Below are 27722 nucleotides of genomic sequence, written 5' to 3' on the forward strand. Positions count from 1 at the left end.
GAGTATTTTGAGAAATATAAAACTTTGTATTGAAGAAAAAATGTTTCCTTTTAGATCTTGGGGTTAATGTATGTAAATTAAGCTGCTGGGTATTATTATGGAAACAACTGGTCTCTTGAAATGTACCATCTGCCATAGGATAAGAATGTCTGCACTAGCCACATTAAAGAAAAGGCTCTAAATCATCGTAGTTTTTAATGAAATGCACAGCATCTCAATTAAGGAGGAGTCATCTGTTGACGTGCAGTGTTGACAGTTAAGCCTATCATGGAACATTCACATCCTCCTGGGTATCAGAATTCTAGAGTAAGCAACTGGAAGCCTCTGCTCAACTGAATTTTTTCATCTTATGCTTGGTTAGCATACCATATGCTAGGGGAAAAAAACATGCAACTGGATGGATTTGAATATGTGTAATTTTATTTTGCTATGATCTATAACTGTTAAATTACTTTTCAATAAATAGTGGTCTAAGCATTAGGAAGCTGAAGGAAAAAATTTTTTCAGCTGAATTGTTATGTTTGGAGATGAGATTCCAAGAACAGAATAAAATACCAAATTTCATCAAATCTGTCAACAAATTATAAGACCCATCCTGATTTTCAGAGACATGAAAATGTGAACAATATTCAAAATTGATAATATGGCATGTGTGCAAGTATGCACGCATACACAGAGATATTGATTAAGTTTTACTCTCCATTTTCTACTTTGCTTCTCTCTTTTTCTGTTTCCCCCTTACTCATCTATTCCTACTTCTTAGTTTATCTGCTTTCTTCAGTTAGATGCGCCTGTCTTTGTTTTTTTCTTTCTCTTTCAACTCCAGTAACACCAGGGAAGCAAAGGAGCATAAATGTGTTCACTGTTTTTCACTATGTGGATATTTGTCTGTAAGAACTTGGAAAACCACTTTAATTTTCTTTTCTTCTCGGTTTTGCCTCCTCTTCTTCCTTCCCCATTACATATTTCTGAGAGGTTGAGAAGTGGGACTCTTCCTAGCCCCGACAGCCCGAGTCAGGGTATGGTGTGTGCTTGGCTGGTGGGATCTGAGAGCCCACCTGGTCCTGGGTGACCAAAGAGGTCCAGTTAGGTTCAGGACTCAGCAGCAGGGCCTTTCTTGTCTGTGTGCTTCCCACATGGGTTCTAAAGACCCAAGTTGCTGTGGGACCACCACGTGGTCATGTTTGAAAATGATTTCAAGTGATGGGGAACATTTGTTGTGAATTTTCTTCCGTATCCATGATTCTCAAACTTGGGTGGGCTTGTTTGAACACAAATTGCTGGGCCCCACCCCAGAGTTGCCGATCCAGTAGGACTGGGAGAGGAACTTATTCCAGGAAGCACACTTTGAGGACCCCTGTTTCTTGTCTACTGGAATTTACCTCCGTATGTAATTTAGAACCGCATTCTAATAGCAGAATGCAGAGTTTCTTAAGGAAAGCATTGACTATCCAGTGGAAACCATGTGAGCCACATACATAAGATTAAAATTTCTAGTGTCCACAATAAAACAATCTAAATATCAATAGCTGAAATGAATTTAAATAGTATATTTTAACCCAGTGTACCCCAAATACCATTTTAACATGCAGTGAATATAAAAAAGCATGGGTGGGATTTTTTTACATGGTTACTTCATGCTAAATCTGACTTCAGGGTATGTCCTGCGTTGCCAGCACATCTCAGTTCAGACCAGTCGCATTTCAGATGCTCAGTGGCCACACTGAGATAGTGCAACTCTAGATTTTCCTGGCACACTCCTTCCCTTTCTTAAAACATGTGGTTTTTAGGCACTTGAGGGGAGTTTGGGATGTATTTCCTCAGTGTCTTCCATGATAGAGAGTGCTTCCTCTGTGGTCACGAACTCTAGACTGTAATTCTTTTTTTTTTTTTTTTTTTTAAGATTTTATTTATTTATTTGACAGAAAGAGAGAGCATGTGCAGGGGGAGTGGCAAACAGAGGGAGAGGGAGAAGCAGGCCCCCTGCTGAGCAGGGAGCCCGATTCGGGACTTGATTCCAGGACCCCGAGATCATGACCGGAGCCAAAGACAGATGCTTAACTGACTGAGCCACCCAGGCGCTCTAGACTGTAATTCTTGACTAAGTTTGCGTTATGTGTAGCTCCTCAGTAGCTGCCCTCAAGTGAAGATGGGAAGACCCCTGGCAGAGACCAGGACTGGGGATTGGAAGAAGGGCAAGTTGGCATCAGTCGTACTGGGCAGAGGATCTTCTCTTCTCTGAGCTCTTCCTCAGAAAAATTAGAAAGATGAGACTAAGGAGTCAGTGACAGATGAGTTGGTTTATGGATGAGAAGTCTTTAAAAAAAAAACAATGATTTTAGAAAAAAAGTGAGATAGTGGGTTGAAGAAAATGAAATAAAAACAATAAGACTGAGTACATGAAAGGCGGAGAGTCCTATCAATGACATAATCTCAGTATATATACGTTATTTATGGACTATTTAAGTATAGCTGGCTTTTGACTCTTACTTGATGGCTTCCATCAGGAATTATATTACTCTAATTCATGTATTTCATTGCCTGATGATAAAAAATAAGATGAGAACGTTGACTTTGATGTGTTCTTTTTCTCTTAATTTTAACGTGGTAACAGAGATGCAAGTGAAAAGACATTTGTGAGAGCATATGCACAGGAACTTGGGAACTTTTAAAAATAATTAGTGCCAAACCCTAAGCCCTGTAAATTAGCACTTTAAGTGCACTCCTAAAGAAAACGGTTTTAAAGCTGAACTTTGAGTGAATAATCTGGTTCATGAGTCAGTGAAGGTTGGAGTCAATGCTTTAGACCAAGCAGAGTGCACGTGCGATTCAGAGAATAGCTGTTCAACTCTGCTACCTTCAGAAGACAAGCATGTCTCCCTGAAGCTTGGGTTTCTGTCCTCTCTTTCTTGTAAATTGGTTAAAAACCAATAGCCATGTTTAAGTAGAGTAGCATTAAAAATTGACGAAATCATCCCTACTGATAACGTGTGATAGTCTCTCTACTGCTCTGACATTTGAATTTCGTGGCAGACTTTTATCCTGATATTATTCTGCTCGTTTTTCACTCTCTCTCTCTCTCTCTTCAGTGGGAGATACCACAGTACGTGTTTTTAAAACCATTTGAAGTGACTAAAGGTTTTGAGGGGTGGTTACTTCAGAAAAATTGGCATTTTAGAAAGGCGTGTTTTCCCCTCGATCTCTGTTGATGTTTGAAGTCTTCAAAGTGTTGCTATGATCAGAGAAAAACATTTCTTGTGAAATAGTTCTCTCCCAAGAATGCAGTGATTTGAGACTGGCTGGCTGTGGATTCCGATCGTCTGTTCTAGAAGAAGCTGTTTTCACATTATTTGCTTCAGGTTGAGGTCTGGGGCTTGAAAGATTTATTCGTCACTATAGAATATGTAAATATAAAATTAACCTAGTTTTAAAATAAGCTTCAAAGTCAGTCAGAAATGGAGTCTTCCTTAAAATATGCTTAGGCAGTACACTTTCTAGTCCGCATTGCTCATCGGTGACCCCGTGCATAGTGTGTGGATTCTAGTTGCTGCCATTACTTGTGATTACATGTAAAAGGGGGTACGAGGAGGGCAGGACTTTCTGTTTTCTCAGTCAGTTGGTTTATTATTTCCAGTATACTTTTTGCACAGAAAATTTTAGCTAAATATTTATCTCAAGATGCTAAAGGTTTGGCTTCAAAAGAAGTTGTGCCAGTATCTATTGAACACTTCTGTGTGCTGTGGAAGTATGCTGAGCGATTCTCATGAATTATCTTGCTTCTTACACCGTCCTTGCAAATGCTGTTATTGTCATCCCTTATATCCATGTGAAAACTGAAGTGTAAAGAGGAGACGTAGCCTGGCCTTTTGGGTCTTAGGTGTCAGAGCCAGGGTGTGAACTGGGCTTTTTAAAATTTTATTTTATTTTTTATTTTTATTTTTTTAAAAGATTTTATTTATTTGAGGGAGAGAGAGCACAAGCAGGGGGAGTGGAAGAGGGAGAAGCAGGCTCCCTGCTGAGTGGGGAGCCCGATGGGGGACTCGATCCCAGGGTCCTGGGATCATGACCTGAGCTGAAGGCAGTCGCTTAACCAACTGAGCCACCCAGGTGCCTCTGAACTAGGCTTTTGATGCAGAGCCAACTGCCTTCACCTCCATATTCTCCTGTTTGAAAAAGCCTGACTAGTTTCCTTTCCACTCCATGCTTAGAGAGAACTCAGTAAAAATACATGCCACAAATAAGGACAGGGGATTCTCCTGCAGACTTGGCTCTGGAAGTTTTCCAGGTGCAGCAAACAATAGGTGATGCCCATATTATATTCCCAACCTAAGATCCCAAGAAGGTCTAGGGAAAAACCACTGTGTAGATTAAACAGCTAATTGCTTATGTCACTGGCACTTCCGTAGAAGGACAGCACGTAGGTATGATAAAAAAGCAAAAAAACAGGACAGTACCAAGTGGGTCAGTCTTATCCCATGTAGGGAAATCAACATTTAGGGAAATCATTTGGAGACGTGAGAAAATAAGACCTTAGAGATTAGATTTCTAACTTGCATTCTAATATAACAAGCGACTTCCTTTTCCCTCAGCTCTGTTTCCCAACATGTATGTGAATTTTCGGAGTATTAGAATCCTGTGAGAGTCCATTCTTTTGGGGTCCGGGAGCCTCTTCTTAGGAAATGCACATGTAAAATTTTGTGTATCATTCAGGGGTTTCATGAGTCCCTAAAGTCTCTAGGGGTGTCTAGACTTTTATTAGAACCCCCGAATTCATGGGTCTCCTGCATTTCATTTTAGTTCATGAATGGCAGACTTCTGTGGCTGTGCTGTAGGAAGAACTTTTGTAGATAAAGTCCTGTGATACAGACCTGGCAGACTTGGGGGATTGATGCTGTTTAAAGCAGTTCCATATCCTGTGATATATGGAGGATGCAGGTTATACTGGGTTGATGGGAATTTCTGAAGAAGTGGCAGTGGAGCTGGCAGAAGAGCAGGTGGACTTGTCAGACCCAGGTAACATGGAAACTCTCTTAATCTTTCAGTTTCCTCTTTTGTGAAAGGAGTGAGGACTGTGTCATGTGACCGTGTGGCATTTAAGCGAATGGCAGACGATGAGTCCTGTAGATAAATGGACTGATGGGAATGAGTCTGGGGAACGTTCATCACATTTGCTTGTTGTTCAGCTACTCAGAGGGTTCTGCGACTCCTCGGAGGGTTCAGCTTCTCTTCGGAGGGTTCAGCTACTCCTCGGAAGGTTCTTAGGGGGCGCAGACCTGTTAAGTTGGAGAAACTGACCCTTGGGACTCTGGGACTTTCTTAACGTGTAATGAGAATCCATGGGATCTGGGGAGGCCACCTGAGAAAGGGAGATGAACATGAAAATTGATACTGCTAAGGGGAGAAGTTGGGCTTACATTTTTGGACAGTCAGAGGTTTTCATTGGACCAGTGTTCTCCGAAAAGCTAGAAGAGCAGTGGAGAGAGTCTTGTGATGAAGGACACCTCCATCTGATAAATCTAACGCCTGATCAGTGCTAACATACAGTAATACTGGAATTCATTAATTAAAGCTATGCTTGGAATACTTACTCATTTGTTCGCCTCTTATTATGTTACAGATAGGTGTGAGAGCTTTTAGAGAGAGGTGTATTGCATTTTGGCGTGAGCAAATCCAGCAGGTTTCTGTGGCTGTTGGGGTTGTCTGGAGACCTTACTATCTCTCCTTCTGCTGTCTCCATTTCTCGTGCAGCAGTGATGTCTCATGTCTTACTAGGTTTGGAAGAATTAAGTCCGTCTTACTCTTCTTTTTTTCTTTTTTTTTTTTAAAGATTTTACTTATTTGACAGAGAGACACAGCGAGAGAGGGAACACAAGCAGGGGGAGCGGGAGAGGGAGAAGCAAGCTTCCCGCTGAGCAGGGAGCCCGATGCGGGGCTCGATCCCAGGACCCTGGGATCATGACCCGAGCTGAAGGCAGACGCTTAACGACTGAGCCACCCAGCCCCCCCCGCCCCCCCGCCCCGGTCTTACTCTTCTTAAAGATTAATTTTCATTTTCTTTTTATAAACTGCTACAATTTATGCATATTTTGAGTCACTGAGGAAACTCCAGTCTTGTTCATGTCTAGTAAATAATCAAGCTGTTTTGCTCTGTTTTTATTTTCAGATTGAAGAATTTCGCAGGCTGAGGACACATGTGAAGGGGGCAGAGCTCGTGGAAGGCTGTGATGGGGTTTTGGGAGACAATTTTAGACCCACTCAGCCACTTAGTGACAGAGTCATTAGAGCCGCATTTCAGTAGCCAGAGAGAATGGGAACAAGACGGCCTTCATCTGGGTATGTGCAGATTGAGTAAGGAAAATGGGGCTCCCAGTCATATAAACCTGTCACACCAGAGTTAGTCTCATGGTGATCCTGATGATGTAGCAGTGTGAATGCACTTCGCTTTGATAAAAGTGGTGACATGTTCTTAAACCTTATTAATTACAAGTCAGGTGGCTTTAAAAATTTCATGCAGTGTTTGAAAAAGAACCTCCGATCCTTGTATTTTCCCACCAGAGCAGCGTTTAATTCCCATTTTGCTTTACTACTAGCCTTCATCAGGTAAGGAGCCCCAAGGCAGAGAAGCATCCCCTCTTTATTCAAGGTAAAGAGGTAAAAGTCCTTTTTAGGGCTCCCTATGCGGCACCCTTGAAATGGCAGCAGTCACCTCCTGATGACTGAGGAACATAAAGGGATCCTCTGGAGGGGTATGTGAGCCTCAGGGCTGACCCTCGTCTAATGCAGGTTTGACCTCTTTATCGGGGTAGGCGAGGGCAGATCTGGCGTGCATTAAAATCCTTGTCCTGTGGAAGTGCTTTTATTTGAAAGATCAAGAAGCACTTCCTAGGTATGTGAATATGGTACGTTTCTTTATTGACTGAAATATAATCTATGCATTTTAATATATTGGATTGAATATATGCATACCTTATCCCCAAAGAGCTGACAAAATAAAATCTCACAGACATGGGAAAGATCAAATATACATAAACGACTGTATCCTGGATTATTTCTTTACCTCGTGAATTACCTAAGAGTGCATAACATCGGTCAGCGCACATAGCTGGCCAACTGCTGCTTCCCACAGAGGAAAGCATCTGTTGGAAGTTACATAGGTAAACAGGACAGAGCTTGGACTTGGTATAATGGACCGTGGTGAGTATAAGCTCACATACTGTGCGAGTGGTATGATATAGACTGGGAGTCACAGATGAATAGAAGTCTCTGGCTTCGGGAAGCTCAAACAGTGTCTTGAGCTAGACAGTTGACATTGGAATTTTCAGAGGTGATCATTTTATCCATGTGTTCTCCAATCCATTTTTCTTGCTTCTCTATCACTGTAACCATATATATCCAGTACTCCATCCAAACTGTCTTTTTTCTTTGTGAATGTGCTTTGCTCATACAGTCCTTCCCACCCCTCTTGTTGCCTGTTGAAGTCCTAGCTACCCTGCAGGCTCAACCCAAATCCTGTTCTCAGCACGAATTCTCTGCTTCTCCCTTACATTGTACCTTTCTATTCACATTCTTTCTTCCATTTAGCTGTGTGTATTTCTTACTTTCTGTGTTACAGTCAAGCTTTTAAAGGGTTGAAACATGTTCATTTTGCTTTGAATCCATTGTGACACATAACACTTTGCGTCTTGAGTGTCTGTTGGCCCATTAGTAATTCTTGAGAGCTACACGTAGCGTGTATCAGCCAGCCACATGCCAGTCATTCCCTGACTCTTCGTTTCTGAGTTAGTTGGTATGGTTCTTCCTCTTCTGATTTTGGAGAGGGTGAGGGCCAGGCAAAGTTGCTTTGGTAGGACTGCGAAGGGACTTTCCGTAATTCGTATGTGGTAACATGAGAGAACATGCAAGACTGCTTTAAGCTAAGCCTTGTGATGGAGGGACTAAAGAATTCAAATTATATTTGATCAAAAATCACTACCGTGTGATTGGTTCTGGGTATCAAAGGTCAGAATAGATGTCTCTGCTCTCAGAAAACAATCTCCTGTGGGGAGCCTGAGAGTGGAAAAATAAATACTAAAATAGATATTTCAGAAAACATACAACTACAACTTATAATAAGTCCATGAATGAGAAGAACAAAAAAAGGCAGTGAAGGAGATTTCAAGTAGAGGGAGTATCTTTTGCAAAAGCCCTGAGGGGCTACTCCCTGTGGAGGGAAGAATTTGATTCATTGAGGAACATAGGAAGGCCCTGTGTGTCTGGGGTGTAGGACTCAAAGGGGCAGGGCTCTTATCTTGGAGGCCCTGTCAGCCTTGTTAAGGCATCTTTATTTTGCTGTTGATGCATTGAGAACCTCTAAAGACTTCTGCTCAGGGGCGTGGCCTGACCTCATGTACGTTTCCAGTAGCTCACGGTAGCTGCGGAATGAACAGATTGGATGATAGTGGGCCAGGAGCAGGAGTAGGGAGATATTATAGAAGTCAGCTGGGTAGCCGAGGTGAAAGACGCAGAGACTCGGATACTAGACCAGGAGCCATGGAGGTGGGGAGAAGTTAAAGTATGTTTAGTAGACCTTGAAAGTGATAGTACCTAGTTGACAAACTGGATGATGGTGGAGAGAGAGGGAAATATCAAAGATAAGTACTGGGATTTGGGGGCTTTAGAAACTGTGTGCGGGTCAAGGGCCGTCATCGAATGACAGCAGGAAAACCAGAGGAGACTCTTGGGAAGTTACAAAGAGTTGAGTTGGAGCTCGTTGAATGAGAGAGGTCTGTCAGTCGCACTAATGGACCCTTCATGCAGCTAACTGGACTTTCAGAAGCGGAGATGAGAAAGGAGGTCTGAACCGAATATGGGAGTCATTGAGTCATTGGCATGGAGCTTGGATATACACGTATCACGTTCTGATGCTGCATGGGATTGTCTCATTGAGTGTTCACAAAATTTTTAATGTGAGACTTGGTAGATAAGTTCACAAAAGCACGGAGAAGTTAGATCACTGGCCAAGATAACGCAGTCTTTGGAGCAGCAGAGCTGAAATTGGACCCAGGCAGCCTGGCTGGCAGAGCCCCTTTTGTTACCCACTGCCCAGCAGGGGTCAGGGAGTGCCCCCAAGCTTGCGGTGAGGGTGGTGTGACGAGGAGGGGTGCGTGTTGCAGCAGAGCGGAGTCCAGTGGGAAGGGAAGAGGGGGAGATAAGGTGTGATGGCAGCTGTTGATGAGCTGGGTGGGAGGAGAGCAGAAGGCTGCAGCAGTAGAGGGGGTGAAGGGATCCAGGGACACTTTTTAAACAAAAAAACCACTAGCACTTGTCTGTATGTTGGGGTAATGAGCCAGTCGGTGGGAGGCGATGAAGGTGCCAGTTCTCAGGGGGGCTAATCCTAGCTGTGCGGTCTCTGAAGACTTGAGAGGGGATGGAATCTGGGGTGGCTGGCTGGCTCAGTTGGAGGAGCATGAGCCTCTTGACCTGGGGATCTTGAGTTCGAGCCCCACCCCGGGTGTAGGGATTACTAAAAAAGAAAGGCAATGAAATCCTAAGCAAATGTGGCGATTGCCTTTGTTACAAGAAGGGACACTTTCTGGGCTATAATGGGAAGAGAGACGATTGCCTTTGTTGCAAGAAGGGACACTTTCTGGGCTGTAAGAGGAGGAGAGACGGAGGCGGTGGTTTGTAGAGTTAGCATTTCCATGACTTGCCTTTCTTATTTAAGGAAGAATGGGGCTGCAGCTAGGAGAGGTGGGAGGAGGGAAGGTGGGAGACTGGCGCAGAGGGGAAGGGGGATGGGGGGCTCGCAGGAGCGACCCAGTAGGAGGGGCAGGTGGGCTGGCCGGAGGTGTGTGGTGAGCTTTGGTGAATGTGAATTTATTAATTTCCCCAGTCTAGGTTTTGTGTCCTCTCTGAATATCAGTAACTGTAAATGACACTTTTTATGAAATCACATTATTACCATGAACTTTTGATCCACATCTAGCCCTAGACCAGAGTTGCCTTTCTCTAAATATCTAAATAACCATCACTCTTTTATCTCCCCCATACGTGCACACAGACTGAAATGCTGTTGATGAGATTATGCATATTTCAGGTGCTTCATATTCCTTATATGATAGGAAGATAATGTATAATTTTTCAAGGCTTTAAATTATTACGATCTAGGTCTTTTCAAAGGAGGATGGATTTGTATCCTTATCTTGGTGACTGAGATGACTTAAGAGGGGTCACTTTCCCCCAAATTCCTAAGAATGGTGCAGGAATTCTTTCAAAGGCAACTCCAGTTTAGACTTCATCCTTCTATGAATACATTTTTGACCCTTTTATCTTGAAATGTGTAATAGAAATCTAGTCATAGTTCTACATAAAAATTATATTGGGAAATCAGACTTATGGATGTGTGCTTTTTATTTGATATTTAATAATGCCCTAAGGCAGGTAATTCAAATTTTTATTAAAGTGAAATGGTTTGACAGTCAGACTTTGAATTTAATGCATGAATGTTTCATTTAAGCTCTTGGAACTGAAAAGGAAAAAAAAATTTTTTCTGGTGGTTCTCTAAAAAAATGTTTAAAATAATTCAGATTTATTTTAGCTATGTCTACTAAAATAACTAGTTTTTGGACTTAAAATGACTTTTTTTTTTTTTTTTGCATGACATGTCTAGACATCTGGAGGGCTTTGATAACCAAGACTTATTATTTCCATAAATAATCTGTGACTTTTTATATTACCATTTAAGAAGTATGAACTATGGTTTTATACTTGTTTAAAGAACTAGCACATAACTCATCCAGGTGCTGGAAATTCTTTAGTTTGGCAGCGCTACTTCAGATTTCTGGGAGCCAGTGGACATGAAATGATTCTTTACCCATTGAATTTTCTGTATGATAACCAAATCTTAATAATAACAAACAAAAAACAAGACCAAAGTTTTGGTCTAGTTTACTTGTTGCTCTTGGTATCTTAATATTGGTACTTAGTTCTGATGAGATGATTACTTGCCTGTTTCATGAAGTTTTAGCCCATTATTTAGAGCTTTTCTGACTGCTCAAAGACTTGTCTGTTTCCCCTGTAGCTCAGATATTGTTAAGCTGCGCATGTGTACAGTAACTATACTTAATTATAATTATTTATTTTCTGTAAAACCTATGCCACAAGGCTCTTTAAATAGTTTCCTTTCTTCCCCTCCACCCCCCCCGAAAGGGGGAAGAAATCTAAGTATGCCTCCAAGTAAATTAGGGAAAAAAATAAAGAAGAAAAAAGAGGGTTATAAACCAAATGACTCTGAGTGTTCCCTTTTCAGGCTTGCCCTCATTTTTGTTTCTGGGTCTTTGAAGCCATCCTTGACTGTGTTGAACTCTTCCTCCCATATACTTTTGCAATTAATAATGTCTTTTTAGCTTTAATAACACTATCACAAGCATCAGTTTCTTATCCATTCTCTTTTATAACAAAGAGTTATAGGTTAGAAAAGGATAAGGCATTCTAGAAAAGGAGGGGCTATGTGGGGAAAGGGAGAGCGTCAATTCTGAATGACCAAGTAGTTTCCAGAAAAGCTATTATCCTTCCCAGACAAATGGAAAACTCAAAGCCATATTTTCAGTCAATAGAACTTGGACTTTTCCTCACTCTAATAATTTAACTTGATGCACAGCATTAGGGTGAGAAATGAAAACTCGATGGATATAGCTGTTTTCTATTTACTGTATCATACAGAATTTCTTGAAAATGGAATGGATTTCCTAAAGGATTTCAAAATGATTTCAGGAAAAGGCCAAAATATCAAGGGTGCTCAACCTGTCTATTATGTTTTGATTACGTGGTATAAAAATTGTTGTTAACCCAAGAATGAAAAGCATCAAAGCTGTATGGGGATTTCTTTAAGATTACTCAACAAGGCAAATAATCCTTACTTCCACATTTATCCCTTTTTCCTTTTTATGTTTTAGGAATGTTAATGGTTTATTGTGGATAAAAATTGCAGAATGATTTGGTTTTTCTCTCCCCCCCCCCCCCCATGAATTCAAAGAAAATTTTGTTTGGGAGGAAGAAAAGAGAACATTTTGCAGTCGTGGGCCAACTTGTATGTTGAACATTCATATATTCTGATACCTTAAATATGGTAGGTTTCATGATTTTAAGCCTAGAGCATATGTTTTCCATAAGAAACTACTGAGACCAGGTGATCTCCTCTAAACATGTGCTCTTATGCCTTTTGCATCATGGGTGCTCGTTTTGGGTAATTTCCTCAGATCAGTTTCTTTAGCTCCATTTTTCCACTTTGAGACCAATTATTAAGAAAACCATACTCATAAGGAGGCACTCATTTCAGTTTCCTCCTCATTTATTTGCTGTCCATTCTCTCGAGTTTCTCTTTCTATGATGGAGTCTACAGAGACTGAGGAAAGCAGTCATTCTGGAACTGGGGAGGAATAAAAGCTCAGCACTCAGACGGACCTTCCAGGAGGCCACTTCTGGTCGGAGTCCTTACAGCTCAACCTGTGAGGAGGTAGGGGACAGAAAACCTACAGTTTTTCCCACCAACTGCAGATGACCCATACATTTATAGTACCAGACTAGGTCTCTCTTAATATTAAGCTCTAGTATTGAATGCCCGACTGACTGTCTGACTTTTCTTTTGGAGGTGTCAAAGACATCTTAAACTCAATATTTACGAGGGTGAATTTATGATCTTTCTTCACAGACCTGGCTCTCTTCCAGTTTTCTTAGAAACCAGAGTGACACTTGACACCTCTCTTCCTCATCTCACCTCACCTTACGTTTCCAATTGATCATCCAGTTCTGCAGATTTGCCTTCTGACAGCTCCCAAATCTGTCTGTGCCCCCATCCCTAGCATCACACCCCAAGAATTTAGCCCCATTTCTCATCTAGACTGTCACAAGAGCATCCCCCCTCTCTTCTACGTAGGATTATTAAAGAAAGATTGATACAAATAAAAGACACAGAGGATGTGGTGTCTACATAGGATTATTAAGGAAAGATTGATAAAATAAAAGACATGGAGGACGTGGAGCAGTCAGTCTTGTGTGTCAGCTGTGATTGGTTGAAAGGGACACTAAAGCTTGCTCTCAGCACAGTGGGAAGGGGTGCTGTGACTAGTTGGCAACACCTGCTGTTGGGAGTTTGGTGGTGGTGGTGATTGCCATCCATAACGAAAAGTACTATTATTGGCATCTGATTTAATGTTTGCTCTTAAGGTACAGAGTCTTTTGAAAATGGGCTTTGGAAAACCTATCTGCATTAGAGCTACTGATCCGCAGCTAGGTGTTAGCAGTTATCCAGGAAACACGGAAGCATGATGAAATGACTAAAGTCCTCTTTTTAATATTTTCATTTTGTTATGCAATAGTTATGGTTCTGACCATTATATATAGCAAATTGCTTACATATAGCAAAACCTAGGGAATCTAAAATCTCAGCATGGAAATGGCATGATGGTGAGGACAGAATTATGCCGTGACAGTAAGGAGGAAACTACCCCGGACCGCTTTGTTAGGGATGAAAGCCATCTCCTGAAGAAGGGAAAAGGGTGAGTTGGAGAAGAAACCATATAAGAGAAAGATATTGATAGGACCCTCAAAAGGGTGAGAACGTATTTTAAAATATTTTTAGTAAAAATACGCCATAAAAAGTTCATTTAACTGTATAGGTCTTGGAGGTGTGTGTGTGTGTGCGTGTGTGTGCGTGTGTGTGTGTGTGTGTGTATAGGTTTGCCTTATTTTGGGGGCTGCTTCAGTTTTTCTTTTATGTTATGTTAATCACCATACATTACATCATTAGTTTTTGATGTAGTGATCCGTGATTCATTGTTTGCGTATAACACCCAGTGCTCCATTCAATACGTGCCATCTTTAAAACCCATCACCAGGCTAACCCATCCCCCCACACCCTCTCCCCTCTAGAATCCTCAGTTTGTTTCTCAGAGTCCATAGTCTCATGGTTCGTCTCCCCCTCTGATTTCCCCCCCTTCATTATTCCCTTCCTACTATATTCTTCTTTTTTGTAACATATATCGTACTATTTGATTCAGAGGTACAGGTCTGTGATTCAACAGTCTTACACAATTCACAGTGCTCACCATAGCACATACCCTCCCCAATGTCTATCACCCAGCCACCCCATCCCTCCCACCCCCCACCACTCCAGCAACCCTCAGTTTGTTTCCTGAGATTAAGAATTCCTCTTATTAGTGAGATCATATGATACATGTCTTTCTCTGATTGACTTATTTCACTCAGCATAATACCCTCCAGTTCCATCCACATCGTTGCAAATGGCAGGATTTCATTCCTTTTGACGGATGCATAATATTCCATTACACACACACACACACACACACACACACACACACACACATATACACCACATTTTCTTTATCCATTCATCTGTCAATGGACATCTTGGCTCTTTCCATAGTTTGGCTATTGTGGACATTGCTGCCATTAACATCGGGGTGCATGTACCCCTTCAGATCACTACACTTGTATCTTTGGGGTAAATACCCAGTAGTGCAATTTCTGGGTCGTATGGTAGCTCTATTTTCAACTTTTTGAGGAACCTCCATACTGTTTTTCCAGAGTGGCTGCACCAGCTTGCATTCCCACCAACAGTGTAAGAGGGTTCCCCTTTCTCCACATCCCTGCCAACTTCTGTCGTTTCCTGACTTGTTAATTTTAGCCATTCTGACGGGTGTGAGGTGGTATCTCATTGAGGTTTTGATTTGGATTTCCCTGATGCTGAGCCATGTTGAGCACTTTTTCATGCGTCTGTTGGCCATTCGGATGTCTTCTTTGGAAAAATGTCTGTTCATGTCTTCTGCCCATTTCTTGATTGGATCATTTGTTCTTTGGGTGTTGAGTTTGATAAGTTCTTTATAGATTTTGGATAGTAGCCCTTTATCTGATAATGTCATTTGCAAATATCTTCTCCCATTCTGTTGGTTGGCTTTTGGTTTTGTTGACTGTTTCCTTTGCTGTGCAAAAGCTTTTTATCTTGATGAAGTCCCAGTAGTTCATTTTTGCCCTTGCTTCCCTTGCCTTTGGTGATGTTTCTAGGAAGAAGTTGCTGTGGCTGAGGTCGAAGAGGTTGCTGCCTGTGTTTACCTTTAGGATTTTGATGGACTCCTGTCTCACACTGAGGTCTTTCAACCATTTGGAGTTTATTTTTGTGTGTGGTGTAAGGAAATGGTCCAGTTTCATTCTTCTGCATGTGGCTGTCCAATTTTCCCAACACCATTTGTTGAAGAGACTGTCTTTTTTCCATTGGACATTCTTTCCTGCTTTGTCGAAGATTAGTTGACCCTAGAGTTGAGTGAGGGTCCATTTCTGGGCTCTGTATTCTATTTCATTGATCTATGTGTCTGTTTTTGTGCCAGGACCATACTGTCTTGATGAAGACACCTTTGTAATAGAGCTTGAAGTCCGGAATTGTGATGCCACGAGCTTTGCTTTTCTTTTTCAACATTCCTCTGGCTATTCGGGGTCTTTTCTGGTTCCATATAAATTTTAGGATTATTTGTTCCATTTCTTTGAAAAAAGTGGATGGTATTTTGATAGGGATTGCATTAAATGTGTAGATTGCTCTAGGTATCATTGATATCTTCACAATATTTGTTCTTCCAATCCATGAGCATGGAATGTTTTTCCATTTCTTTGTGTCTTCCTCAATTTCTTTCCTGAGTATTCTATAGTTTTCTGAGTACAGATTCTTTGCCTCTTTGGTTAGATTTATTCCTAGGTATCTTACGGTTTTGGGTGCAGTTGTAAATGGGATCGACTCCTTAATTTCTGTTTCTTCTGTCTTGTTGGTGTATAGGAATGCCACTGATTTCTGTGCATTGATTTTATATCCTGCCACTTGACTGAATTCCTGTATGAGTTCTAGCAGTTTTGGGGTGGAGTCTTTTGGGTTTTCCACATAAAGTATCATATCATCTGCAAAGAGTGAGAGTTTGACTTCTTCTTTGTCAATTTGGATGCCTTTTATTTCTTTTTGTTGTCTGATTGCTGTGGCTAGGACTTCTAATACTATGTTGAATAGCAGTGGTGATAGTGGACATCCCTGCCGTGTTCCTGACCTTCGGGGGAAAGTTCTCAGTTTTTCCCCAATGAGAATGATATTCACTGTGGGTTTTTCATAGATGGCTTTTATGATATGGGGGTATGTACCCTCTATCCCTATACTCTGAAGAGTTTTGATCAAGAAAGGATGCTGTACTTTGTCAAATGCTTTTTCTGCATCTATTGAGGGGATCATATGGTTCTTGTTCTTTCTTTTATTAATGTATTGTATCACATTGATTGATTTGCGGATGTTGAACCAGCCTTGCAGCCCAGGGATAAATACCACTTGGTCGTGGTGAATAATCCTTTTAATGTACTGTTGGATTCTATTGGCTAGTATTTTGGTGAGAATTTTTGCATCCATGTTCATCAGGGATATTGGTCTGTAATTCTCCTTTTTGATGGGGTCTTTGTCTGGTTTTGGGATCAAGGTAATGGTAGCCTCATAAAATGAGTTTGGGAGTTTTCCTTCCATTTCTATTTTTTGGAACAGTTTCAGAAGAGTAGGTAGTAATTCTTCCTTAAATGTTTGGTAGAATTCCCCTGGGAAGCCATCTGGCCCTGGGCTCTTGTTTGTTGGGAGATTTTTGATGACTGCTTCAATTTCCTTAGTGGTTATAAGTCTGTTTAGGTTTTCTATTTCTTCCTGGTTCAGTTTTGGTAGTTGATACATCTCTAGGAATGCATCCATTTCTTCCAGATTATCTAATTTGCTGGCATATAGTTGCTCATAATTTGTTCTTATAATTGTTTGTATTTCTTTGGTGTTGGTTTTGATCTTTCCTCTTTCATTCATGATTTTATTTATTTGGGTCGTTTCTCTTTTCTTTTTGATAAGTCTGGCCAGGGGTTTATCAATCTTATGAATTCTTTCAAAGAACCCAGCTCCTAGTTTCATTGATCTGTTCTACTGTTCTTTTGGTTTCTATTTCATTGATTTCTGCTCTGATCTTTATTATTTCTCTTCTCCTGCTAGGTTTAGGCTTTATTTGCTGTTTTTTCTCCAGCTCCTTTAGGTGTAGGGTTAGGTTATGTATTTGAGACCTTTCTAGTTTCTTGAGAAAGGCTTGTATTGCTATATAGTTTCCTCTTAGGACTGCCTTTGCTTCATCCCAAAGGGAAAGAAAGAAAAAAGAAAAAAAAAAGAAAAAGGTTAAAAAAAAAAAAAGAATATTCTCAGATATGATCAGGCTGGTGCATAGATCAGACCGCATACTAGATTTTGGGCATATTTTGGTCTGTTAGAAGAAAGTGCCTCCCAAAATTTTAAAGAAAAACATATATGTACAAAAATAAGGGTAAATATGAGGAAGGGAAGGAATATGACTGTAAAGATGAAAATTATGAAAGATTTTAAAAAAGGAATTGATAAGTTGGTTGAAAAAAGAAGAGGAATTAAAAAGAGAATATGATCAGGCAGGAGACTAGAACAAAGCCATACACTAGAGATTTAGGGTATATTTTGGTCTGTTAGAAGAAACTGTATCCCAAAATTTTAAAGAGAGAACAACTTATGTATATACCAAAAATAAGGTTAACTACTATGAAGGGATAGAATATGACTCTAAAAATGAAAAATAAAAAAGATGTTTTAAAAAAGGGACTGATAAGATGGCTGAAAAAGAGAAAAAGAAAAATTCAAAAAAAATTAAAAAAATTAACTTTGAAAGAGTAAAGAATCATGGGAAAAAAGCCATGAATTCTCTGTGCTGTATTCCCCTAGCGCTGGAGTTCTGCCATTCTCATTGATCGGTAAACTTGGTCTTGGCCAGCTATTCTTGCTTATCTTCTGGGGGAGTGGCCTGTTGCCATGGTTTCCAAATGTTTTGCCGGAGGCGGAATTGCCTCGCCCTTGCCGGGTCGGGCTAAGTAATCTTGGGTTTGCTCTCGGGAGCTTTTATTCCCTGCAAGCTTTCCATTCGGCCTTGGGGAATGAGAGTGAAAATGGCGGCCTCCCAGTCTGCGCCCCGGAGGAGCTGAGAACTCGGGGCCCCACTCCTCAGTGCGCCCCTAGAGAAAAGCAGTCAGTCAGTCCTGTCTCCCCAGTCTCCGGCCGCACTCCATGCTCACCTGGCCTGTGACCGAGTGTTTGTATCTCTGGGACCGAGTGTTTGTATCTCTGGCACCCGACCCCGTGTGGAGTCTCCAAACCCAGCAGATCCCTGCGGTGCGGTCCCACGCCGCTCCTCCCCGGGGGAGGAAGGGGAGTCTCCCCGGATCTGCCGCTTATTGGGTCCCTGCTGGAGGAGCAGTGGCTTGATTATGCTGCGGTTCACAGTTTATGGCAACCCCGAGCTGAGAGCCTGTGCCTCGGCTCCGTCTCTGCAGCCGGCTTCCCCGCTCCCATACCTGGGAGCTCTGCCGCACTCAGGCACCCCCAGTCTTTCTGTGACCCCGAGTGTCCTGAGACCACACTGTCCCACGAGGGTTCCACCCCCCGCTTAGCCACTGCAGCGACGTCCCTCCGCGGAGCCGACTTCTAAAAGTTCCAATTTTGTGCTCCGCGGCTCTATCACTTGCCAGAAGTGGCCGACAGAGGCCCCCTCCCCCGCCGTCTATCCTCCCGAATATCGCCTCGAATTCACTTCTCCGCACGTTCTACCTTCCAGAAAGCGGTCGCTTTTCTGTTCAGAGAGTTGTTGCTATTATTTTCTTTGATCTCCTGTTGAGTTCTTAGGTGTTCAGAATGGTTTGATCCTTATCTAGCTGAATTTCTGGGACCAGACGAAATTTAGGTCTCCTACTCCTCTGCCATCTTGCTCCTCCCTCCTGGGGCTACTTCAGTTTTAATTAAACAAACATTCCACTTAAAACTCGTTTTGATAACATACAAAGCTAAAATAATCTAGACAATACCCAATATCTTGGGGCAGAATCTGATATACTTGTTAGGTAATGTGGAGGTTTCTCCAGTCAAGAAATTTGCCACTAGGTAGGTAACACCTTCTCAAAATAAAGTGTTAAAACAAGAAAACCATATTGGTTTTTGATGGGTCTGTTTTCTATTACGGTGCTTCTTTAACTGCCTTCAAAATTTCTGAATTCTTGTTGTAACTTCAGTGTTTAGAAACTCATAAAGGTATTTAGGGCTTGTCTACAGAAAATCTTTTTAGGACATCTTGGAAATATGGAGTTGAATTGGACCTGAAAAAGTTACTTAATCTAGTCATCTGCGGAGGAGGTCTTCAACTCAATTATTTCAGATGGCTGCTCCCCGTATCTATAAACCAGCAAACAGACCTTTGTTGTTGGAGAATGTCTACTTCAGACCTTTTTTTTTTTTAACTCCTGTAGAATGCAAAAAGGGGAAAAAAGAAAACCTCTCATGAAAATAGTCTCTCTGAAGTATTAACTGAATTTGGAATGCCATTTTGATAGTAATGTTTTTATGGTTTGCCATAAATAAATATTTTTTATTGTAACTGATTATATTCCAAAGTTATGTTTTTCTTCTGTTGGCAGCATTTGAGAATTCCTATAACCTTTATGCTGCAGAGAAACTCATCTAGTCACTGATGTGAATGTTCATTCTGATTTTGCGTACAACTAATGATTCTCTAATGGTATCTTTTCTTTAAAGAATGATTATATTTAGTGGGTCCCAGCAATCAAAATCACTGTAATGAGGAATGAAAGATTGTAAGTAAGAATAACAATGTTATTAATCATCTAAATTAGTCAGTTATGGCACATTCCTGTACCTGAAATATTTCCATAGAAAATAATGCTAAAATACACATTTACTTATAATTAGACATAATACAAACCTTCTCTCATTATAATAGTTGCCCAAATCCCAATTCAACTTAATTTCATTGACTTTGATTTCTGGACTAAAAGCATTAAGCTTGAACTAGTGAAAAATGTATAATATGTGCATTCAATTAAGAAGTAATTAGACACTCAATCACCCTTACAACACACCAGGGATTAGGGAAGAAAGAAGAAAAATGTGACTCACTGTAGTGTATAAAAGTTTTGTTAATTGGTTTACAGCTAATTGAGATTGAGGAAGTGTCAAAGTATCATAACGTAGGTTTACTACTGATCAACCTTAAAAGCTAAGTTTAATGTTTTATGATACTTGGATGCAGAATAATGTAGAAATTACCAAGCTGTATGATTTATATTAGAGTTCTGATTAAAGTTTATGTATTCATTCTAAGTTAAGCATATTAGCGAGTGGTGGGAAGAAAAAGAATTGAGTGCTTTGTTATAGTTCAGACACGGTGCTGTATTTTATCTCATTTAATCTCCACAACAATCCTGTGAGGCCTGTGTTTTGACTTACATTTTAGAGATAAACTGAGGCTGAAAGAGGTTGAGTAACTTGGTCAAGGTCACAGCCAGTAAAGTACGGAGCAATGATTCAGACCCAGGTAAGTTTAACTGCAAACCCGGAGCTCTTGTCACTACACCACATTTCAAATAACAAAGGGCAGAAAGTTATGAAGTCCTTGTATATCTTTGCCTCCTTATCTCTTTTAGATAATTTCCTGGAAATGTGATTTCTCTGAAAAAAGGACACTCATGTTTTCATTTTTGGTAACATATTGCTAAAATGCAGGGTTATGATAATAAGGGTTATGCTAATGATGCAGGCTGACCGGGTCCCCGAGGACCCAGAGTGTGTCCTGCAGGACCGGCCAACATAGTCCTTGGCTTAGTGCAGGATAGAAAGCAAACTCGAGCCAAGACGAAGTGAGAGCAGAGCTTATTGAAGACATAGAGCGAGACAGAGTGTCTCGGAGACTCGGAAAGGAGAGGAGAGTGAGTCTCGTCGTTGCTTGGGGTCTGGGGTTTTTACTGGGGATTGTGGTCTGGTGCACATGTCTTCTCAGACATCCAGGAACAAAGATGGGTGTTCAGGTGTCCTCCCTAAGTCACGTATGCCCTAGAGCCGGGGCTCTTGATGAGTCAGTGGTCTTGGAAAACGTTCATAATGACCCTGCTTGGTCACTCCTAAGATGTTATCTCTTTTGCTGAAGACTCCAAAGAAATCACTAACTCCTTGACCTCTGCAATGAGGACAGACATTATCTGTTATGTGAGGTGTGTGGAAGGCAGGGGTATGGGTCCTAGCAAGAATAAAAGCAGAAGGAGCAAAAAATAAAGCAGCTTTTCATGGGGTCCTTTATGTATGTACGCTTGTACCATTGATCAAATATTTTATAGAAGGTGTTTCTGCCAATTTTTTTTTTATCACTCAGTATACTTTCTGCCTCTTTCTCATCTCCTCTTTCCTCCTCGATTTCTTGAGATGTGTTCATCTTCCATGTACCTCTTGAAATTGCTGTGGCAAGAGTCACCTTTGATTTCTTTCTTTTTTTGTTCTTTGTTCCCATGTGTCTAAATATGATACATGTTCATGACAGAAAATTCAAACAATATAGAACAAACTAAAGAAGAAGCAATGATTTCTCAAACCCTCTGTGAGTGACAGCCATCACCAGGACGTGAACATGGAGGCCCCACAACATAGTGGGGATGTCTCAGGTTCCATTTTGACTCCACCACTAATTAGTAATTAGTTGTGTGATCTTGAGAAGGTTACTAATTTCTCTAAGTTCTTTTTTTCCTCAGTTAAAAGAAGTCTATAAGTACCTCATAGTGTGATTGGGAAGATACAATGAGATAATGTAAAGGGCTTAACATGTTTTTGGTCCATGGTGTAGGTATTCAGTGAATACTTAACCTTTATTGTTATTGTCCATTTGATCTCTCTTTATGCATTTATCTTCTATGGGATATGTAGACATAGAATGTTCCTTATGGGATTATATTCAGGCTATTTTTCTTTTCTAAAATATTTTATTTTATTTTTTTATTTTTAAGTAATCTCTACACCCAACATGGGGCTTGAATTTACAACCCTGAGATCAAGAGTCACATGTTCTACTGACTGAGCCAGCCAGGCTACCCAGAGGATTTTTTTTTTTTTTTAGGTATGCTCTATATCCAGTGTGGGACTTGAACTCATAACTCCAAGATCAGAAGTTGCATGCTCTACCAATTGAGGCAGGCAGGTGCCCCAGGCTGTTTTTCTGTCTGCTTGGTAATATATCTTTTTATGCCGTTGAGTAGATATATGGCATACTTTTAAATGATTGCCTTTTAAGGGTTACCTTTAAGTATGTACCAAAGTTTTATTGAGCTGTTCCTCTATTATCATTCATTTAGGTTATTTACAGTATTTTGCTATTAGTCATACTGTGGTTGATTTATGCATCTATTTCCTTAAAAATTTCTTGGTAACGAGTTACCAGGTCAGAGAGTTTCAATTATAGTATGTATATATGCAGATTGCTCTTCCCAGGAGTTGTATCCATTTATGCTTCCACTAACCACAGTTCTCCTCACCTTCACCACCATTAACTATTTCCAGATTTTTCATCCATGCTCATCTGACTAAAAAGGATAAAAATATGTTACAACATTGAATCTCGTGACTACTTGGTTCTATTCCTGAAGTCCTTCTCCTGTTCCATCAACCTGCCTATTCATGAGCATCGCTCACAATGTTTATGGTATTTGTGTATGTTTCAGTGTTTGGTAGGACAAGATCCCTTACCTAGCCCCTTCTGCAGAGTTTTCCTGGCTATTCCCCGCCCCCCCCCCCGCCCCCGGCTGTTTTCACATGCTTAATTCTTCCAGATAATCTATAGGGTCATTTTATCAGATGGGTCGAAATAAAGAGTAAAAGAAAGAGGAGGTGTGAAAAGAGTTTGAGAAAAGAAAAAGAAAAAAGGATCTTCCTAGAATATTTCATTTGGATTGCATTGAATATATAATTTTAAGGAGAATTGGTATCAAATCTTTCTATCAAGGAACGATGCATAGGTCGGTGCTTATTAAAAGTTTTTATGTTCTTCATTCATTGGATGGTTCTCTCGTCACTACTAGACTCATTACAGATGTGTGTGAACTTGGGCTCTAGAGTCAGCTTTGGGTGTGGCTTGGTGGGGAACTTGGCACCACCACTTGCTCCACAACTTGGGCAAATTAATGATACACTCTGTGAGCCTCAGTGTCCTCATCTATGATGTAAAAGATACTAAGAGTAATAACCTCCTAGAGATGTTGTGAGGACGAAATGAAATAAGGTAAAATGCACAGCGCGGTGCCTAGCAGAGGTTAGCGTTCAACAAATGTGAGCTATTACTATTATTGTTTTCTTTTTCTTTCTTTACTATTGTTACTGATGTCATTATCGATTTTGATTAGTGTCATTTTCCATTATATTTTTCTATGGGCTAATATTTCTTCATTGAACAAATAATTACTTAGGTTTGTCCTTGGCTTTCTTCACTGACCTTTCACATAGTTTCCAGTAACATTTTAGCTGATTATTTCGAATTTTTTAAACAGACCATGCTCACATATGTAAATAATGACAGTCTTCTCCTTTCTAATTTCAATATTTACTGCATCATATAGTACTTTCAGAATAATGTTAAATAATCTGGCACCCCTTTCTTATTTCTGATATGCTTTGACTTCTCTTTCCAAATACAATGGCATTTTCCTCACACTCTTTTCTTTGAATCTTCAAATGCATTGGACACTCCTGACCTCTTCCTTTCTCTTCCTCCTTTCTCTCTGTATTTCCTTCCTCATGACCTGATGTTGTTATTAGTGGGTATCTTGGCGGGGGGGAAGAGGTGGCCAAGTGTCCTTGTTTGTCATGGAAGGACATTTATTTTTAGTCTTCTGTTTTGTGTATGGTGGCATTCTAGGGGCTGTGTGAAAATAAGAACATAATCAGACATATATAGACTCTCCCTGAAGGGGCTTACAGCCTAGTGTTGGTGGTAAATCAGGTACATTGCTAACTCCAAATTAAAACAGCATGTAAAAACTCCCCCAAGAAAGTGTTCTTCTAGTGTACAGGACAAAGAGACCATTCTGAAAGAGCGAATTCTCATGTATAACATATTCCTATTTCTTTTTTTTTTTTTTTTTAAGATTTTATTTATTTGAGAGAGCCAGAGAGAGAGCACGAGCAGGGGGAGAGGCAAAGGGAGGGGCAGAGGGAGAAGCAGGCTTCCGGCTGAGCAGGAAGCCTGATGCTCAATCCCAGGACCCTGGGATCATGACCTGACCTGAAGGCAGATGCTTAACTGACTGAACCACCCAGGCACCCCCATCCCTATTTCTTAAAAGATTCTTATTTCGGAGATTTTACCCTGAGTTATCTTACTTAAGGAGGAAAACTTTAATGTGTTATCAGTGAGCTGAACCAGACTAACCCTTAGGTCAGCCCTGAGACCTGCAGTGACCTCTGAGAAGTAGGGCACATGGGCATGCGTGCCTTTTTATTATTTTATTATGATTTCTTTTAATTTTACGTGCTTGTTTATTTTTGATAGCTTTTCAGGAAATCCTCCCAGTAGTGATTTGATTTGCACTCATTTCCTAGGGTCTCTTCATAGAAGGTAATTTAAGGTTCAGAAATACTCACATGTGAAAGATAGCATCTGTTACAATTATACTGAAATACCAGATGATTTAGAGGACTTCTTAGGATATGGCCATACTTCAGGGTCTCGTTATGAACAGTGATCATTGTATAATAGAACATTCTTTTTTTAGAGTTAAGTTTTCTTATTTTTTATATATACATAAATGGGTATTTGGAGGAAGTCCCAAAGGGGAACAAGTCAGTCTGATTGCCTTTGTATATTGAAAGTATCATTTCTTTAGATGGTTTTTCTGAATAAATATATATTCTGATTATCAAGTAATATAGTTATGGTAGAAACTTGGGAAAATACACAAATGTATAAAAAAGAACTTTTGTATCAAATAATGATAATCCATTGATCATAGGCAATTAATTTTGTTTCCACCACAAATTGCATTAAAATAACAGGAAAAGTTCTTGTGTGTGTGTTTTTTTTTAAGTGCACAAACCTCCAAGAATAGAGAAAACAAAAGAGACAGCAGCAAAAATATTTTGGAAGCTGGAAGCAGATGGTTGTGAGGTAATAGACTTAGCAGATGTGAGGAACAAGCCTGTTTACGTGATAATCTCTCAAAATCTCAGGAATTGGTGGCAACAGATAATCTCTAGAAGTTGGATTGAGAGGAGGCTGAAATCCTGTGTAGTTGTTAAAAGCTGGTGAAGAGAGAATCTGCCTATTAGAGGACCTAGGTGCAATTGAGTATCAGGATTCCTCTCTGAAAAATAGAATAAATAATATCCTCATGTCTTGTGTTTGCTCCTCCCCCACTTGGCCTCCAGGACACTGGCAGAAAATCCTCTACTCTCTAGGCTGGGGCCTGGAAGGGTCTTTCTGGAGAATCTGAGCAACCCCAGGGACTTTTTAATGAAATGGCCCAGCTGGTACTTCTATGGTGAAGGCAGGACAAATAAATAAGTGCCCTCTGTGTGCTCAGAGCCTCCACTCTGGATTTTTGTTGTGTTGTTGTTGTTGTTTTTATAGTGGTAGTTCCCATTCTTAGGTATGAACAGTTACAGACATTTGAAGAAGGCATAAAATACAGCAGAGCCCAAAACAAATAGAAGGTAAGATATAAGAAATAAATACTTAGGAAAAGTTCAAAAAAGTGATCATTCATATCTTCAGAGAGGTGAGGGAAGAGATTGTAGCCATGAAACAAGAATTGGATGCTGTGAAGAAAAGGAATATTCTAAAAAGCTTTTGGAAACCGAAAACATGATAGCAGAAAGGAAAACTTTTATAGTAGAATCAGAAAGCAGAACTGAAATTTCTTAGAAAATAGAGCAAAACCAGGAGATAAATAAGAAAATTGGAGAACCCGTGCAGGAGGTCCATTATCCAAATAATCAGAAAACAAGAGACAGAACAGAGAAAATGGAGGAGAGGAAGCAGCAACAAAATCATTTAAACATTTTCTCAGGACTCATGGACATACATTTACAGTTTGATTGAATTTCCAGCACGGTTGATCAAAATGCAAGGCACTACCATTGTGAAATTCCTAGACACGGAGGGAGGAATTACAGGGAGAAAAAACATTGAAAGAAACTGGAATTTGAACATCAGACTAATAGCAACACTGGAAGCTAAACGTCAAGCATGAATTCTGAGGTAAAATTACAACTCATCTAGAATTTTTTACCCAGGCAAACTTACAGTAGTCATTTTTAAATATCAAGATCATTGAAGATTTCTTCCTAGGAAGCTACTAGAAGGTACGTGTCACCAAAATGGAGAAAACAGATGGGGAATTTGGGAACCAGGAGATCCAGCAAAGGAGATGCCCAGAATGTTTGTGAAGTAGGGTTGTAGGGATAGAGTCATGAGTCCAGATATGAGCAAATGAGAAGATTCTAGAACTTTCTCCAAGAAGATGAAATTGATAGATTGCATGATATGCCTTTAACTTCCTGAGTATCAGAGGATTGGGAGGTAGCTTTGGTTTGAGTACATAGAAAACTAAGGTGGAAAAACCCCAAGATAATTACAGTTATTCACTCCAGGAGGGGAAAAGAAGTGCAGGAAGAAAGTGATACATTAATACACATAATTCAGCTCTGGATAAGATTTACATCATCACAATAATGGAAAGAATAGAACAGAAACTGATCCAGCCAAAGTTACTACATAACCGTATTGGAAGGATGGAGTGAAGGAAGGGTTTATATGCATGTGGGTGGTGTGTGTGTGTGTGTGTATATGTGTATGTGGTGGGGGGGTGTCTGACAGGAGGAAGGAGGGTCAAATCTTCATTCTCCATGGGGAAAGTCAAGAGACAATACTAAAAATTGAAAAGGAGTAATACAATTACACTATTTAGCTCTTTGGTGTAAATAAAATACTCAGTTAAAAGAGTTGAGGAAATTGGTGGCATAAGAGACAGAGACCTGCTAGTTTTCATAAGAAACATTCTAAAACTATTTAACCCTTTATGCGAATGTGTAATTTTGATACAAATTTTTAAAAATTAAAACTATATAATAAATTTGCCCCTGTCATTTTGTTATACTGTTTAATGTATGTACACACACACACACACACACACACACACACACACACACACACTTGATTTTCTTGGAGTGTTTGCTGTGGGCCAGATACTGCGTTGGACCTTGGGAACACTGCGAATGAGATCAAGTATAATTTCCTTCCATGAAAACTTCCTCTGAAATTCTGAAAAGTAAATTTTGAACACATGCTATGGATGCTAGTGAGATGTCTGTAGAATCAACCGAAATCCTCACTAGTAGCTCAATTATGTGCCCGGGACTCACTGTTGTCACCTTTTGTCTGTTGTCCTATTACATTCTCACACAACCCTGTGAGGTTCTGTCTGGTTCTGCTATCATCTGAAGCTCAGAAGGGGCGAGTAGATTGCCTAAAATCTCACAGCAAGTTGGCAGCAGAGCTGGGATTTGAACCTTGGTCTCCCTGATTCCAAATCCATACTGCAGATTGTGATCGATTGAAGTATTTTCCCAGGTAACTTGGTCTCTGCAGTGAACAAGATCAAGCATCCATCTTTGGGGGGAGCTAACATAAAGATCATCCTCACAGTGCCTTGTAGAGGAGAATAAGCCCAACAAGCAGGGGGCATTATTATCTTTAAGTTTCTTCTTGAGGGAGATTTTAGCAGGGTGAGTACCTAAATTTACCAGGAAGAGTCCACACTCTGGTAGACTAGAATTC

The 27722-nt window shown here is 40.4% G+C and overlaps 1 protein-coding gene across 2 annotated transcripts in view; it reads left to right on the forward strand.

The window, feature by feature from the left end:
* Positions 1-27722, forward strand: part of CA8 (carbonic anhydrase 8 (inactive)) — a 91476-nt gene that overhangs the window by 60287 nt on the left and 3467 nt on the right. The window contains exon 8 of one of the 2 annotated variants that reach the window (XM_028108427.2): positions 6164-6333. The exons of the other annotated variant lie outside the window; for it this stretch is intronic. Within the exon in view, the coding sequence (XP_027964228.1) occupies positions 6164-6298 (135 nt within the window). The 3' untranslated portion in view covers positions 6299-6333. The remainder of the gene's footprint in view (positions 1-6163; positions 6334-27722) is intronic. 2 annotated transcript variants of the gene reach the window in all.

The sequence above is a fragment of the Eumetopias jubatus genome, unplaced genomic scaffold (assembly GCF_037043125.1).
Source record: "Eumetopias jubatus isolate StellerSeaLion01/CBP00866 unplaced genomic scaffold, mEumJub1_p1.0 scaffold_4, whole genome shotgun sequence".
In the NCBI taxonomy this organism is placed as follows: Eukaryota; Metazoa; Chordata; class Mammalia; order Carnivora; family Otariidae; genus Eumetopias; species Eumetopias jubatus.